This window comes from Protopterus annectens, chromosome 10.part0 (genome assembly GCF_019279795.1).
Source record: "Protopterus annectens isolate FY-2018-M chromosome 10.part0, PAN1.0, whole genome shotgun sequence".
NCBI lineage: Eukaryota > Metazoa > Chordata > Ceratodontiformes > Protopteridae > Protopterus > Protopterus annectens.
This window is the reverse complement of record NC_056744.1, coordinates 1,647,096,176-1,647,109,949: the sequence shown is the minus strand read 5'-3', so window position 1 is coordinate 1,647,109,949 and position 13,774 is coordinate 1,647,096,176. Positions and strand designations below refer to the sequence as shown.

The 13,774-nt window shown below is 42.7% G+C and overlaps 1 protein-coding gene across 1 annotated transcript; it reads left to right on the top strand.

The window, feature by feature from the left end:
- Nucleotides 1–270: 270 nt before the first annotated feature.
- LOC122814363 (NK1 transcription factor-related protein 1-like) lies at nucleotides 271–6,280 on the top strand. The gene is made up of 2 exons (XM_044086947.1): nucleotides 271–295; nucleotides 5,544–6,280. Exons 1-2 carry the CDS (start codon nucleotides 271–273, stop codon nucleotides 6,278–6,280), a joined length of 762 nt encoding a protein of 253 aa, XP_043942882.1.
- The last annotated feature ends 7,494 nt before the right edge of the window (nucleotides 6,281–13,774 follow it).

The window sequence follows — 13,774 nt, the reverse complement described above, 5'->3', positions numbered from 1 at the left end:
ACTTCAACCACCACAGCAAAAAGCAGCAAAAAGCAACACGCAGTGTAATAAAAACTAACTAAAGTAGAAAAAAAAATTAATAAAAAAAGGTAAGCGCTTTCACGGAAGATCACTTCCTCAGACCTTAATACAAAACAACAGACCACAGCCCTTATCAATAAAAACATATTTTCATAAAACAAAGCTGTTGAACTAATCAGCTCAATGAAGTAGCCATTGTTAAACCTGGTTTAAATGACAATATTTCTTTAAGGCTGGTGCTTTACAAGCATGGTTTTCTTCATTGAGCTGCTTGGTACAGCAGCTTTGTTTTATGAATGAGCAGCAGATGTCACTACTGATGTCATATTTAAATTATGTGTCTGCTATATGTGTTTTTATTGGTTGTTTTTTAGATTTCTTTGTGTTGACTGGTGCAGCTCTCTTGCTAAGGGCTGTGGTCTGTTGTTTTGTATTAAGGTCTCAGGAAATCTTTTTGGATTATACTTTGCTTTGTATTTGTTCGACCTTTGCCTGCAGGTGTTCCTGCTTCTCTTTTGGACTTTTCTACCAACTTCTGTGTTTCTTGCTCAGTAAGACTGTATGGATCTACATTTGGTTGTTCATCTGCTACCAAAAGGGAATAGTGTTAAGTCCGGCCAGGGCAAATCATCACTGCCGAAGCTCAGGAAGAACATAGGTAGGCTTATTTGAGTGATAATAGCAGACTGCTCCTTTGTGCAGCCCTTAAAGTAGGCTTCTCAGCCTCAAAGGTTTTTACATACAAATGCAAGTCTTCCACGGCTTGTCCATTCTCTCTGATTTTCTTGCCACAAACATTAACATTACTTTTTGAGCATGCAGTAATTCAAACATGGACAGCGCATACATAAGATACTCTGGCGATTGAAAACATTTGTCTTGTCCCATTATATGTGTTTGAAAGTAATCTAATAGGTTGATTGGAACAGTTTAAGGTTCATTAAGTTCATTTGAGCCATATTGAGAAAGGTGGAAGCATCCTATTTCCTCAGTTTTTGGCTCGCAACATATATTGATCAGTGGAGCAGTTTTTCAGTTGATTTCATTTAATCTAACCTTGTCAGAATCGGGCATATTTACAATGTCATTCTGTCATTGCTGCTCTTGATCCAACAGGCAGCATAAGGCTATAGAACATAGCTGTGTGATTTTGTGCCATATCGTTTTCTTGATTCACATTGTCATCATCATGTCCGGTGACTTCAACTTGGACATAATGTAATGCAAACTGTCCTGATTGGCCCATACTACGTCCACAGCATTTTCACGAGCTGATCAATGATTTTAAACTCGGTTATAGAAGCATAATACTTGCCTGCAGCAGATATAGCTCCAGTCCTTGTACATGCGTGGCTGTCAAACAGATAAATCAACAGCTTTCATTGATCATTTGAAGACTAATCTCATGAAGTATCAGGAGTCAGTAATAATGCCACAGTCATATAGAGCAAAGAAATCAGGACTTACACTGAAGAACCTGCATGTGTTGTAGAGATGTCTCTGAAAAATTGTAGGTCATCGTTGAAGTCTATTTGGAACATTTGTCTAAATGCTTGGTTAATTGGCTGTGCATTATTAGGGTAGCTGAACTTGAGTAGCTCTTTCACCAGCAAAAACCATGGCTCATCACCAACAATTGCTTTGTAATAATGATTTCCCACAAGAAGACCTTCTGCTAAAGTGTTTGAAGTTCATTTATGAGGTGATACAATTTACAGCTCTGCACACAGCAATACATTGACTGCCGGCCCAAATATTAACGATGCTTATGCCTTGATGCAAGGTTCCATGTAAAATTTTAGCACCATGTTTAGCATCCTTCCAAGAATGCGGTGTGAAGTTATATGTGTACTTGCGGCATCTGACAAAGTTGCCAGACGTCAAAACATCAAGACATGTTGAAATTAATTATCTGTCCTTTCAGAGATGGCTGATCCCAGGGTATGTGTTGTTGTGAACAATCTAAGTTAATGACATTCTCATACACAAAGATCCTGGAGAGCAAATGATGCTTGTAGATAGTCATGTCCTTGAGGGCATCTAGAACAATCCCTGGATTCATCTTGTTCCTGTATTCATTGGCTGGAACTTGGTGACATATAATGCTGGACAGATGTGTTTTCCGTTGACCACAGGTGAAAAACAGATGTTTGACTAGTATTTCAATGGTAGATACTGTAATGCATGATGGCTTAATTAAACTTTGCTGACTTTTTGCACTTGAAAAGGATACAACAGTTTTCTGCAAATCATACATGGAGCTTTGGAAAACATCCAGATTTGGTTAAAGTACTGCAAAAATTCAGTTAAAGTACTGCAAAACTAAGTGTGATTTATGAGCCTCAGGGGACTCGAGCGGAATAACTTCTTCCCTATGCTTTTACTGTGAAACACGTTTAGCAGCTTTGTGCCGAGCAGCATTTTCTTCACTTTTGTTTAGTAGATGCCAAGCATGGGCTTCATGGTCAGCTACTCTTCAGGTGGCCTCTTCCAGAGTCTCATTGTCTGCACTGTTTTTCTTGGCATTGTGCAGCCTTGCAAAGTTCAGCATCCTCTACATTTTGGTTCTGTAGATGCTGAGTTTGCAGTCAGCTGTTCTTCAACAGGTGGCTTCTTCCAGAGTTTTGTTAAGTTTGCACTGGCGTTTTGCTTGCCATTGTGCAGACTTGTGAAGTTTACCATTCTCTACACTTTTGTTTTGCAGGTGACGAGCATGAGATTCACAGTCAGCTACTCTTTGACATTCTGCTTCTTCCAGGGTCTCGTTAAGTCTGCATTGATGTTCTGATTGTTGTCTTGAGATGTTCAGCTTCTTCCTCATTTAGGTTTTCCCACTTTCGACATTTAGCCTGAAGATCCTTTGCTTTTATTATCTCCTTTTCTTCCTGACTTAGAGCTTGTTGTCATCATTTTTGGCACTCTCTGTCTCTAATTGCCTTTTTGTCTTGATTTTTTTCTCCTCGTGGAATGTTAACAAAGTCCCTTCTTTGCGCATTAAGCAGTGACTGAAGTCGCCAAAGAAACTACCTTTGTCAAGAAACTGTCTAGTTTACTGGAATATTATTAATGTGAAGAAAGTAAGTTTTGAGGAATGTGAGAACAGGAAACTGAACAGTAATTCAGAGTAAGCCCCGCTGAAAGGAAGGTGACAGAACCACAGGTATGTGCATGTGTGTACACACACTAAGTATACATGTATAGAAATGTATATACTTTCCCAAAGTTTTCAACAATTCAGAATCTGAGGCTAGAAAATTTGAAATGAAGGAACAGTAGCAAAGTAGATTATGAAAGTCGGAGTACAAACACCACTTGTCCTTTTACAACAATACAATATCACTGTTCCTCAATGATAGTGTGGCAGTTCTGTACAGGCATTTTCCTTCACATCTCTCCATAATATCAGTTTCTTCTTGTTAGGACCTTAACTCTTCTTTGTCATCTCTCATAACATATATGTTCCTGTTTGTATACTTCACAAACCTTCCTAAAAGATGCAAAACATCCTTTTGTCTTTCAAGCAAAATCTCTCTTTAATTTTTTTTTATTTTATCCCTATTATAGTGATATAATATTCTCTTTTTTTCTTCAGAATTAATGTTTTCTACCTCTAATAATCTATCTCATTTTTCTGTTTAACATATTTTTCTTTCTCTTAGCTCCATTCATTTTTTCCAGTTGTATTTATAACTTTTTTCTGTTGCTTCATATAAAATCCACCAATAGATCAGATATCTGTAGGAAGGTTTCACTAACAAATATTTATCCTGCAAACCTTTTCTTTCATTTTTTATACATTCCATATCTACATTTCCTGTAAATGTTTTTAAACATCTCCCGTTTTATTAAATCTTTCTTTTCTGCCATTATTGCCCATACTGCATTATGATCAGAGACGTAATATACAAAACAGACATACCTGGTGTGATCATTCAGCTTTTTATGTCAGTTTATGAACTCTTTACTAGACAGAAAAACAACCGGAACATCAAAAGTTAATTTCCCTTTAAACATGGTGCTTTATTGATTCAGAAAGCGCACAAGATGTCCTTCTGTTCCCATGTTGCAGTATTCATAACATGAGGGAGATTTCTCCTAGGCAACCCAGTCGGGCCAGTATACCAATGACTACTGCAAGGTACGTGCGACATTGCACATAGAAAAGCAGAGTGTCAGCCATAAAAGTGACTTCTGCACATACCATCCTCAGAACTACACCACCGTCAGTCCAAACAACATCTTCCAGCCATCCATCTGGTCGCCAAACGTTTATCTTCTTTAAGAGATTGGACACTGCTTCTATCCTAGAAGCAGATACTTGGTCCTCTGGTCATACCTTTACAAAACACTACAAACTGGATTCTATTTCCAGATCCAGAACAGGATTTGCTAGATCAATTCTGCATGGATTTGTGAAGACTTCTTGTGCCCTCCCTTCTCACTCATGAGCTTTGGTATTCTCCCTCATATTATGAATACTGCAGCATGGGAACACAAGGACATAGAATAATTGTGGAAAATCTTACCATAACCATAGATGTCCTTCTCTTCCATGTTGCAGTATTCTATCACACCCTCCTTCCCCCTTGGTTCATGCTCTTCCTTAGATATGTCTTTGGATTTTCATTTTGCCTCTTATCCTTGGACTGGTGTTCTGACTGGGGCATTCAGTTCTGAGGATGGTACATACAGACATCATTTTTATGGCCAATGCTCAGGTATTCTATGTGCAACGGCACACGTAACCTTGCAGTAGCTTAAGTCATTGGTATACAGGCAGGATGTTCAGATCACCTAGGCGTAATCTTCCTTATGTTATGAATACTGCAACATGGAAGAGAAGAACATCTATGGTTAATGTAAGATTTTACACAACTATTCTTTATGCAAAGAAAACCTCAGCTGAAACAATGCTGTAAAATTGTACTATCTCCCAGGTAACATTAGGTGCGAGTCTCCAGTGAGCAAGTTTGTAACAGTATCAGCAGGTGTGACTCTGTTGAGCAAGTTTCTAATGTGAGTGTGTGTGTGATACACTGATCCACTGTTAAAAATGCTGATCTGTTCAAGAGTTCTGAGGTACAATGCATGCTTGTGGCCATGACAATAGTTTTGTAGCACTGCATTTCCTTCCTCATGATCCATTACAGGGAGATCTGAATCAGCCTGGCAGAATATTTTCCAAAGTGAGTGATGCAACCTCTGCTTTGTTCTGTCTGCAGCCCTGCTGTATAATTGTGGTACTTCCAGTTACGAGCAGGTGCAACTGTCTGGTGAGCGAGTTTGGATTGTTAACAGCAGGTGCGACTCATCTGCAGCTCAGAGTTGCGAGAGTGTGTGTGTGTTATAGAGCCAGGATTACGTAGTACTGTTTTTGCTGCAACAACCAGAATGCAATTTCAATTATGTTGTGAATTTTCTGAGTGTTATGATGTGACCACATTATTATTTAAGGTGCAAAGTCCTGAGGTCCTGTGTCACAAGTACACAACGTTCATTGCTGCTGTTTTTTTTTCTTTTAGAGGACACAGAGCTGTATAAAGTTGAAGAAGACTCAGAATGCAACAGAAGCACCCCTGTGCATGAGATCGACACATTAAAGGACAACCTAACAAATGAAGGGAGCAACACTGCCCTGCAGACAACAGTAGACAATGGCAAAATTGAGCGACAGCAGGATGATGGGGATGGAACCTCTCACATGGAATTGAGCCTGGGCTCACAACAGCAAAATGGACAGAATCAGCAGCAGTCCAAGCCAAAGCAGAAGCGTACGGGCTCTGAATCTAAGTCAGGCAAGCCCTGTCGGGCACGAACTGCCTTTACTTATGAGCAACTGGTTGCACTAGAGAACAAATTCAAGTGTACCCGTTACCCGTCAGTAGGTGACCGCCTCAACCTGGCTGTGTCATTGAGTCTCACTGAGACTCAGGTAAAAATCTGGTTTCAGAACCGTCGTTATAAATGGAAAAAGCAGAACCCTGGTGCACACAAAAATGTTGCTACAGGTGGCGGTGGCTGCGGACACTTGGGTGTGGTGGAGAGTGCTATGGGCAGTGACTTGAGTACACTGAGCCCCCCACCACCCATGGGTGGGCCACTTTCAGTGCATACCACATCCTATCCAAGACACATACCCAGTGGGCTTGTGTGTACCACAGAGCTGCCTTTTCTGGCCAGTCCTACATCTGTACTCTCACCCTTTGCACTGGTTGCCCAGACCTATGAAGCCCCAGCCTTCTATGCCTCCCAATTATAGTTAATAATTGGCTGCAGATATCTCCATGTTGTGGCCACATTACCAAAGGACAACCCTTAAACAGCCGAGGAACATTCCACTCCCAGTTATTATCGGTCAGATACAAACAGACATTTCAGTAACCATCCTGCTGCTGACATGGCCCATTGCCCAAACTTTCTGTAGAAACACTACTTTTCATTTAAATGCAGTGGATCACATCATACAGCTTGGAAATCCATTCACAATGTTTGTCCAACACTGCTCGTCATACCTCTCAACCTCTTAGAGCAAGAAATGTGGATAAAGCCATAAATAATGGAGGGGGGGGCAAAGGCCCAAAAATAAATAGGGACAGTCTTTAAAAATTCCTCTTGCAAACTTAGAAAATTTATAGAATAGCAGGTTTTGCATTAGCATGAATTTTCTGAAAGGTATGTAGTCTGAAACTCAAATGTCTGTCCTTATTTTCTGACTTCAACCCTCAATGATGTACCTCTGATTTGCCAGAAATCCACAATTACATGAGAAATAGACCAAAAATATGAGGCAAAATCTGGACATTCTGTGAAAATCTTTACAGTTGAAAGGTATGCTGCTTGTGTGTGCTAAAGTATTTTACTATGTGCAGCTGAACCCTTAGAGATGTAGTATCTGTTTACAGATATTCTGAAGTAGAGTGTTATTGGTACAGTTATACTTCCCTGTTTCCTTGTCTTGCTTAAGTAATTGGAACAGAGAGACAGGGCCACAAAGCCAGTTTCAATTAAAAGTATTCTGTAAATTCTAATAATAAAAATAAACTGTGTTCTAGCAACTTTCAGTTCAAACTGGAATAGCATGTTATTTAGCTTTTGCTTGAATCTGTGCACAGCTCCACCTGCAGGTCAGACTGAAATAGCATGCATTTTGCTTTTGCTTGAATCTGTGCACAGCTCTACCTGCAGGTCAGACTGGAATAGCATGCATTTTGCTTTTGCTTGAATCTGTGCACAGCTTCACCTGCAGGTCAGACTGGAATAGCATGCATTTTGCTTGAATCTGGGCACAGCTCCACCTGCAGGTCAGACTGGAATAGCATGTATTTTGCTTTTGCTTGAATCTGTGCACAGCTCCACCTGCAAGTCAGACTGGAATAGCATGCATTTTGCATTTGCTTGAATCTATGCACAGCTCCATCTGCAAGTCAAACTGGAATAGCATGTATTTAAGCTTTTTCAGAATTTAGTACAACTTCTGAGAGGAGCAGTAAATAGTGCACATCTGTGCATCTGCTAGCTATGCCTAATAAAACTGTGCAGTAAACATATTGACAAGATGCAGGGTGTAAAGATAAACATGTGCATTATAATTTGGCTTTTGGGCTCGTTTATTGATATGAAAGTGTGCATTTGCTGCTCTGTGTTGATTGCTGTGTTACACAGGACATTTGCTGTTACCATTGCACTCATTGTTGAGTTCAGAGGAGAAGCCAGGGTAAAAGAGGGGGAGAGGTGAGAAGGGTGCAAGGATGATGTTGACTACTGCAGATGCAATAGTGTGTGTGTGTGTGTGTGTATTGTCTTGTTAATGACACAGAGACAATATTTTACTTAAATACTAAAATGTTGTCCCTCTATCATTATTAGAATGGTTTCATTAGATAGTTTGTAGTTTTGTAATATAGTCACTAAATGGTGCTTGAACTAGTCTGTAAAACTGCTAATTTTTAACAGACACTACAGATGAGCATAATCAGATACCACAGTGATGTGTGTAAAACTCTTGCTATCAAATATACATGCATTGGTGAAGTGTAACATTGTTTTCAGTTCTGGAACTTGAACTGGATTTCTTGGAATAATATATAGGTTAGCTAATACCTCTGCTGTTACAGAGACATCTCTCAGACCTATAATCCCTGCAAAAATCTCCACATTTATCCTCAGTGTGAGGAATTTGATCCATTCTTGGATCACTACTCTTTCCTCAATACTTGTCACTGCATCCCAGTCTTTCATATAGCTAGTCACCCCTTCCAAAAGCTGACTAGTTTATTCATTGCCTCTGTGTCTCAACTTTCTCTAATACTCCTTATGAAAGTTATACAGTGAAAATAGTTAACTTGGTTGCACTTAAGAAACTCTTCATCCCTACATAACAACCTCTGTCTTCTACCAGTGTTTCTTATACTGAAGGTCTTTTTAGCACACACAGGATCAGCCCAATGGCTGACCTTCATGCACCCATCTGACCCATGTGTTCCACCATCAAGGTGACAGCCATCCAGTCCCCAATGGAGGTAAAAGTCAGGTGGTAGAGTGGACAGTCTGCAGATCCTGTTGACTTCTCCTATTCACACCCTACTGGCAGCTTTGTGGCCTCTGCTCTAGCTGCTGTCAGGAAGCACATGCATTCCACACATACACATCCTGCCAACCAAAATGTAAACCATTTGCAGTGCTGGGCTCACCAGGCATTTTATGCTGTAATTACAATAAGCTGCCTTTCTCCCTCGTGAGGATGTGCAAGCTACCATCAGCTGGTCACTCCCAGTTTGTCCTGTGCTCATGTCACTTGTCAAACATGGAATACATTCAAGGCGTTATCCCTCAGTATTGTGCAGCCACCTGAAAGACTACATGTTCTTGATAGAAGAACAACTCCCTGAAGCCTACCTCACTCAATGGATGACCTTGCTGCCCTATGTTAGTTACCCTTAAAGAGGGTTTCATGCTCATGTGTGTCAGAATGTGTATGTTGCAGTGCCACTATCGAAGGACATGACTGCTTCAAATATTTCTTTATCCTGCTCTTCTTAAGAAGTTGGTTAGCCCACTACCATTCATGTTAAACAACCCCATATAATAAATAAGGCAGAAATTAACCCTCTTTGTTTTCTTGTTGCAAATGCCTGCAGATTTGCTATGGCTTCATACTGTTAAGTCATTTTTGCCTTGCCAAAATTCATGCCTGTTTGCATTTCCTTTAGTTTGAACCAAGACAGGTGATCAAGCTACTAAAGTTTATGTGTGTAATTTGGGTGCCAGGCTTGTGTTTGACACACTATGTATAAACAGTAGTATGCAACTGGCAAGTCTTGTCCCAGAAGACTCTAGTTGTAGTGTCTGGGGGATTTCTGTTTCCTCTGAAATTCAATGATCTCTGAGTTGATATATATATATATATATATAAGTAGTGGGGAGTGTAGAGAATGCAGAGGAACTTGCCCCACTCCACCCCCTGCAAAAGCACTTTTTTTTTTTTTTTTTTTAAACACTGAATGCTGTTCACATTCAAGTAGTATCTCTGTTTTGTGATTACAGTTATGCATTAATCTGCCAGTTGAAAACCAGGATTTATACCCCCCAGCAGGTTTTCCTCCTTATCCAGCATACAAACAGCGGTATGTCTGTACCACTCTTTCTAATAACAAAGGATCTGATAATATGTGTCATTATTCATCACAAATGGGTCTTGGACCCAACCTTTGATCCAAGCCGGCAACTGTCAGACAGATCCAGAGCTCAAACTTCTCCTCTTCCCATAATCCCCTGCTACCTTCTAACCAGCAGATCTGATTTGCTGCTGTAATGCTCAGATGTGATCTACAGAGCTCAAGCTGTTAGTTACAGATAAGTGCCTTATTTTTTGGGTTATAGCTTAATTATACCTGGTTTTGAGTAGTTTTAGGTAGTTCAGCTGCATTTCTTCCCCTCTCACATTCTAATTAGTTGTTTAGTTAGGTTACCTACCACTTCCAGTGTTTTTTCCCTTCCTTGTTTCTCATTAGGTTAGTTAAAAAAAAGTGAATTTTATAATTCTTTCTTTTCCTTAGGTTAGGCTAAAGTTAAACGCCTCTTGGTTATTGTGTTGCTGATGTGCATGTGTCTATTATGCTGTCATGGCTGACAAACCCTCTGTGTTTAAGAGATGTTCCTCATGCGGTTTGAAGATGCCATGTTCTGACTCGCAGAAGGAGTGTCTTTATTGCTTAGGATCAGTGCACCTGGAGGTTGAATGCAACATTTGTGCAACATTCAACCCCAGGGCCCTTGTAGTGCACTGTAAATAAGCTTATTCTGAAGGGCTTGGCTCAGGGTGGTCCTCTGCCTTCGGACTCCCCTTCCAAGTCTTCTCAGGAGCCTAAGAAGAGGCCGTCTTCTCCTTCTGGGGATCCTGTTCCTCCTCTCACTCTAAAAAGCTGAGGCTCTCAAATCGCAGATCCCTGAATTTAAACTCCGCCTCTTCAGCTTCGGATTTGAGATCCACTGTTCAGACTCTCGATCCAAGACTTCCACAGAGCAGAGGTCTTTGGATCTGAGTAGGCACAAGCCGTCTCTGGATCTGACAGGAATGCCTTCGAAGACTTTGGATCCTACTAGACTTTCAGATCCGGCAGTTCTGTCAGATCCCATTATAATTGAAGGGTCCCCACTCAGCCCTCCAGGAAGTCAGATCCAGCTTAGCGGAGTAGATCCCCTCCCGAGACCTTAGGGCTGTGGGATTCAGGGTCAGATCCCCTGCAAAACGAGGTTGCTCGTCAGTCTCATCCAGATCCTCCAGAAGTCTACTTCCCTTGGACATGGATAGGATGGTGAGGAGCTTCCTCAAGGCTCAAATTGAGTTGGGATTGCTGCTGCCCCTGCCCAGGTAACTAGGAGACCCTCTCCATCCACAGGACTTCACTCTCCTTTTCCAATCCCACAGGCTTTGGAACATCAGGACCAAGGGATTTCCAGGGAGACGCTGACAGTGTCTGGTATAACCCTTCTCTACTCTGTCAGGGTCCCTGGCTGGTTCTGTTCTGTTGCCCTCTTAGGGTGTGCCTCTCCTCCAAGAGGTAGGTGCGAGTTTGCTGGGGGTTGGTTCAGGCCCAGATTTGTTGGACAGTTTCCTTCCCCTGGTAGCTTCAACTCAGGGCCGATATCATCAGGAGGCTTTGGTTCTGCTTCGGGGTCCCTTCCCAGGTGGCCCCAGCCACTGAGGAGGGAGAAGGAGCTTCATCCAGTCCATCGGCCTTCTGGGCAGTAGAGAGGACCTTCTCCAGCTTGGCAGTTACCTCTCCATCTTCTGTAGGTCCCCCCAGCCTTTCTCAGGTTTGGATGCTGAGGCATCATCATCATTTATAAGGGTCAGCTCTCCCACGAGCACCTTCAGGTGGGCACTGCCCCTCTTGGGGTACCCGTCACTTCTGAGTCCTCCCCTGAGCCCACCGTGGAGGATCCTCCTTGGAAGAGAATGTGTAAGAGGAGACACCTGAACTCCTCCAGAGAGTCTGTAACTGAAGACATGGATTTTGAGGAGGGAGACTGGTACCCCAGACTTCTGCCTGAGGAAGTGTCTTTTGGGGACATCTTCAAGGTTCTCAAGCAAAGAGGCGGTTGGTCTTCCCCAGCCCCATCTTTGGAGGAGTTAGTGTTCCTGATGGCCTTCAGTACAGGCCCATCATCTATTTGGGTGTCCCTCCCTGCTAATGAGTTTGTGGCCCATATCACCAGCAGGTCTTGGAGTGAGTTGGACATGGTGGAACCTGTCCCCAAAAAAGATGACAAATTCCTCAGTCCTCCCAAGGACAGAACATTTTGGAGAAAAGGTGTCCCCATCAATGCCATCATGGTGGCCGCTGCTACTAAAAAGGAGCTAGCTGAGCAAAGCTCCTTGGTCCATCTTCCAAACAGGGAGTTCTGGGTGATTGACCATTTTGGAAAGTATGTGTTTGCCTCTGGTTTCAGAGCTCACCACTTCCCTTACAGAGTTGTTGCCTCTGCAAAGTCTTAAGCTGGTCTCTGCAAAGCTGTCTACTCTGTCTTCCTTGGCTAATGCTTCAGTGAGGTTGATCTCCAATTCAGCGAAGGCCACCTCTCGAGCGGCTGGCACCAGTATTGCAATTCAGTAGCATACCTAGCTTCTCCTTTGTGGGTTTGCAGATCCCTTCAAGGCATCTTTCACTATCGCCCCCTTTGACAGCTCCACCTTGTTTGGTCTGTCTGTTAAAGAAACCTTAACCCACAGTGAGCAGGAAGGCAAGACTCTTTCTGCAGTAGGGATCAAGTTTTCTACTCCCCAATGGTCCTTTTCTAAGACCCAGAAGTGAAGTAAGAAACTTTGGTTTCAGAGGACTCATTCTTCCTTGCAGGACACTCCCCAGGAATCCTCTTCCGCAAGCCATGGCAGGGAAGCAGGGAATGCAATGGCAGATGCCACCCCAGGGGCAAAGGAGGTCTGCAGAACCAGGGCTCTCGGGAACCCTTCTCGGAGAAGCCCTTTCAGCATTCCTGAGATGCTGCCCAACTGTCCTGCCCTGGAGGCATTTGGGGGTTGACTCTCCATTCACCTACTAGACTGGAAAAGTCTCACTTCAATGGGTGCTAAAAATTATTTCAAGGGGTTATTCCATTACCTTTTCTCAGCCCCCTCCAATTCGAAAGTTTCTCCTGGACATTCCACCCTGCCAGAGGGAGTTAGCCTCTCTCGAAGTTCAAGATCTTCTTCAAAAAAAAGCCATCCAAGAGGTCTCAAGAGTACAACAAGGGTCCGGAACTTACTCTCGCTTCTTTTTGGTGCCAAAGAAGACTGGGGACCTGAGTCTGATTTTGGACCTCAGCGAGCTAAATCTATCTGTCAAAAAGCCCAAGTCCCAGATGGTCAGTGTCCAGGCCATTCTGCCTGTCTTGCACAAGGATGATTGGATGTGCTCAGTGGATCTCAAGGATGCATACTATCATATAAAGATTGACAGGGTGTCCAGAAGACACTTATGATTTCGGTTAGGGGCCAATCACTACCAGTTCAGAGTACTGCCCTTTGGACTCAGCACAGCCCCCAGATGTTTACCAAATGCATGGCAGTGGTGGCAGGGTATCTCCAGGTGCAAGGTTTCCAGGTCTTTCTGTACCTGGATGATTGGCTCCTCACAGCTCCCATGAGGCATCGACTGTCAATGGCCACTAGATATGTCCTCAGTCTTTTCCAACATCTGGGTATCACTGTGAATCTGCCCAAGTCCAATATTGTTCCTTGCCAAAACCTGGAGTCCATCAGGATCCATTTGGACATGGTTTTGCAAACTGCAGCACTGCCTCCCACCAGGATTTAATTCATTTGAAGTCAGGTTTATATTTTGCTGGAGCTACAGCACCCGTCATTTCATTTGATTCTCCAAGTGTTAGGTTCAATGTCAGCTATCAAACAATTAGTTCCCCTCACCAGATATCACATGTGAGTGCTCCAATGGACCCTGGCAGTCCAGTGGTCCATTCAGGCTTAACCCATGTACATGACAATAAAGTTGACTCAGGTATGCAGGAATCATCTCGCTTGGTGGCTTCAGTCTGAGGACCTACCTAGGCAGGCTATTTTATCTTCCCCCACCCAAGACCACAATGACCACGGACACCTCCCTGTTGGGGTGGGGGGGCATTTTCAAGGCAGGACAGTTCAAGGCATGTGGTCCTCCTCAGTGACCAGATTGCACATAAACATCCTAGAGATGAGAGCAGTCCTCCTAACATTGCAAGCCTTTCAGGAGTGCCT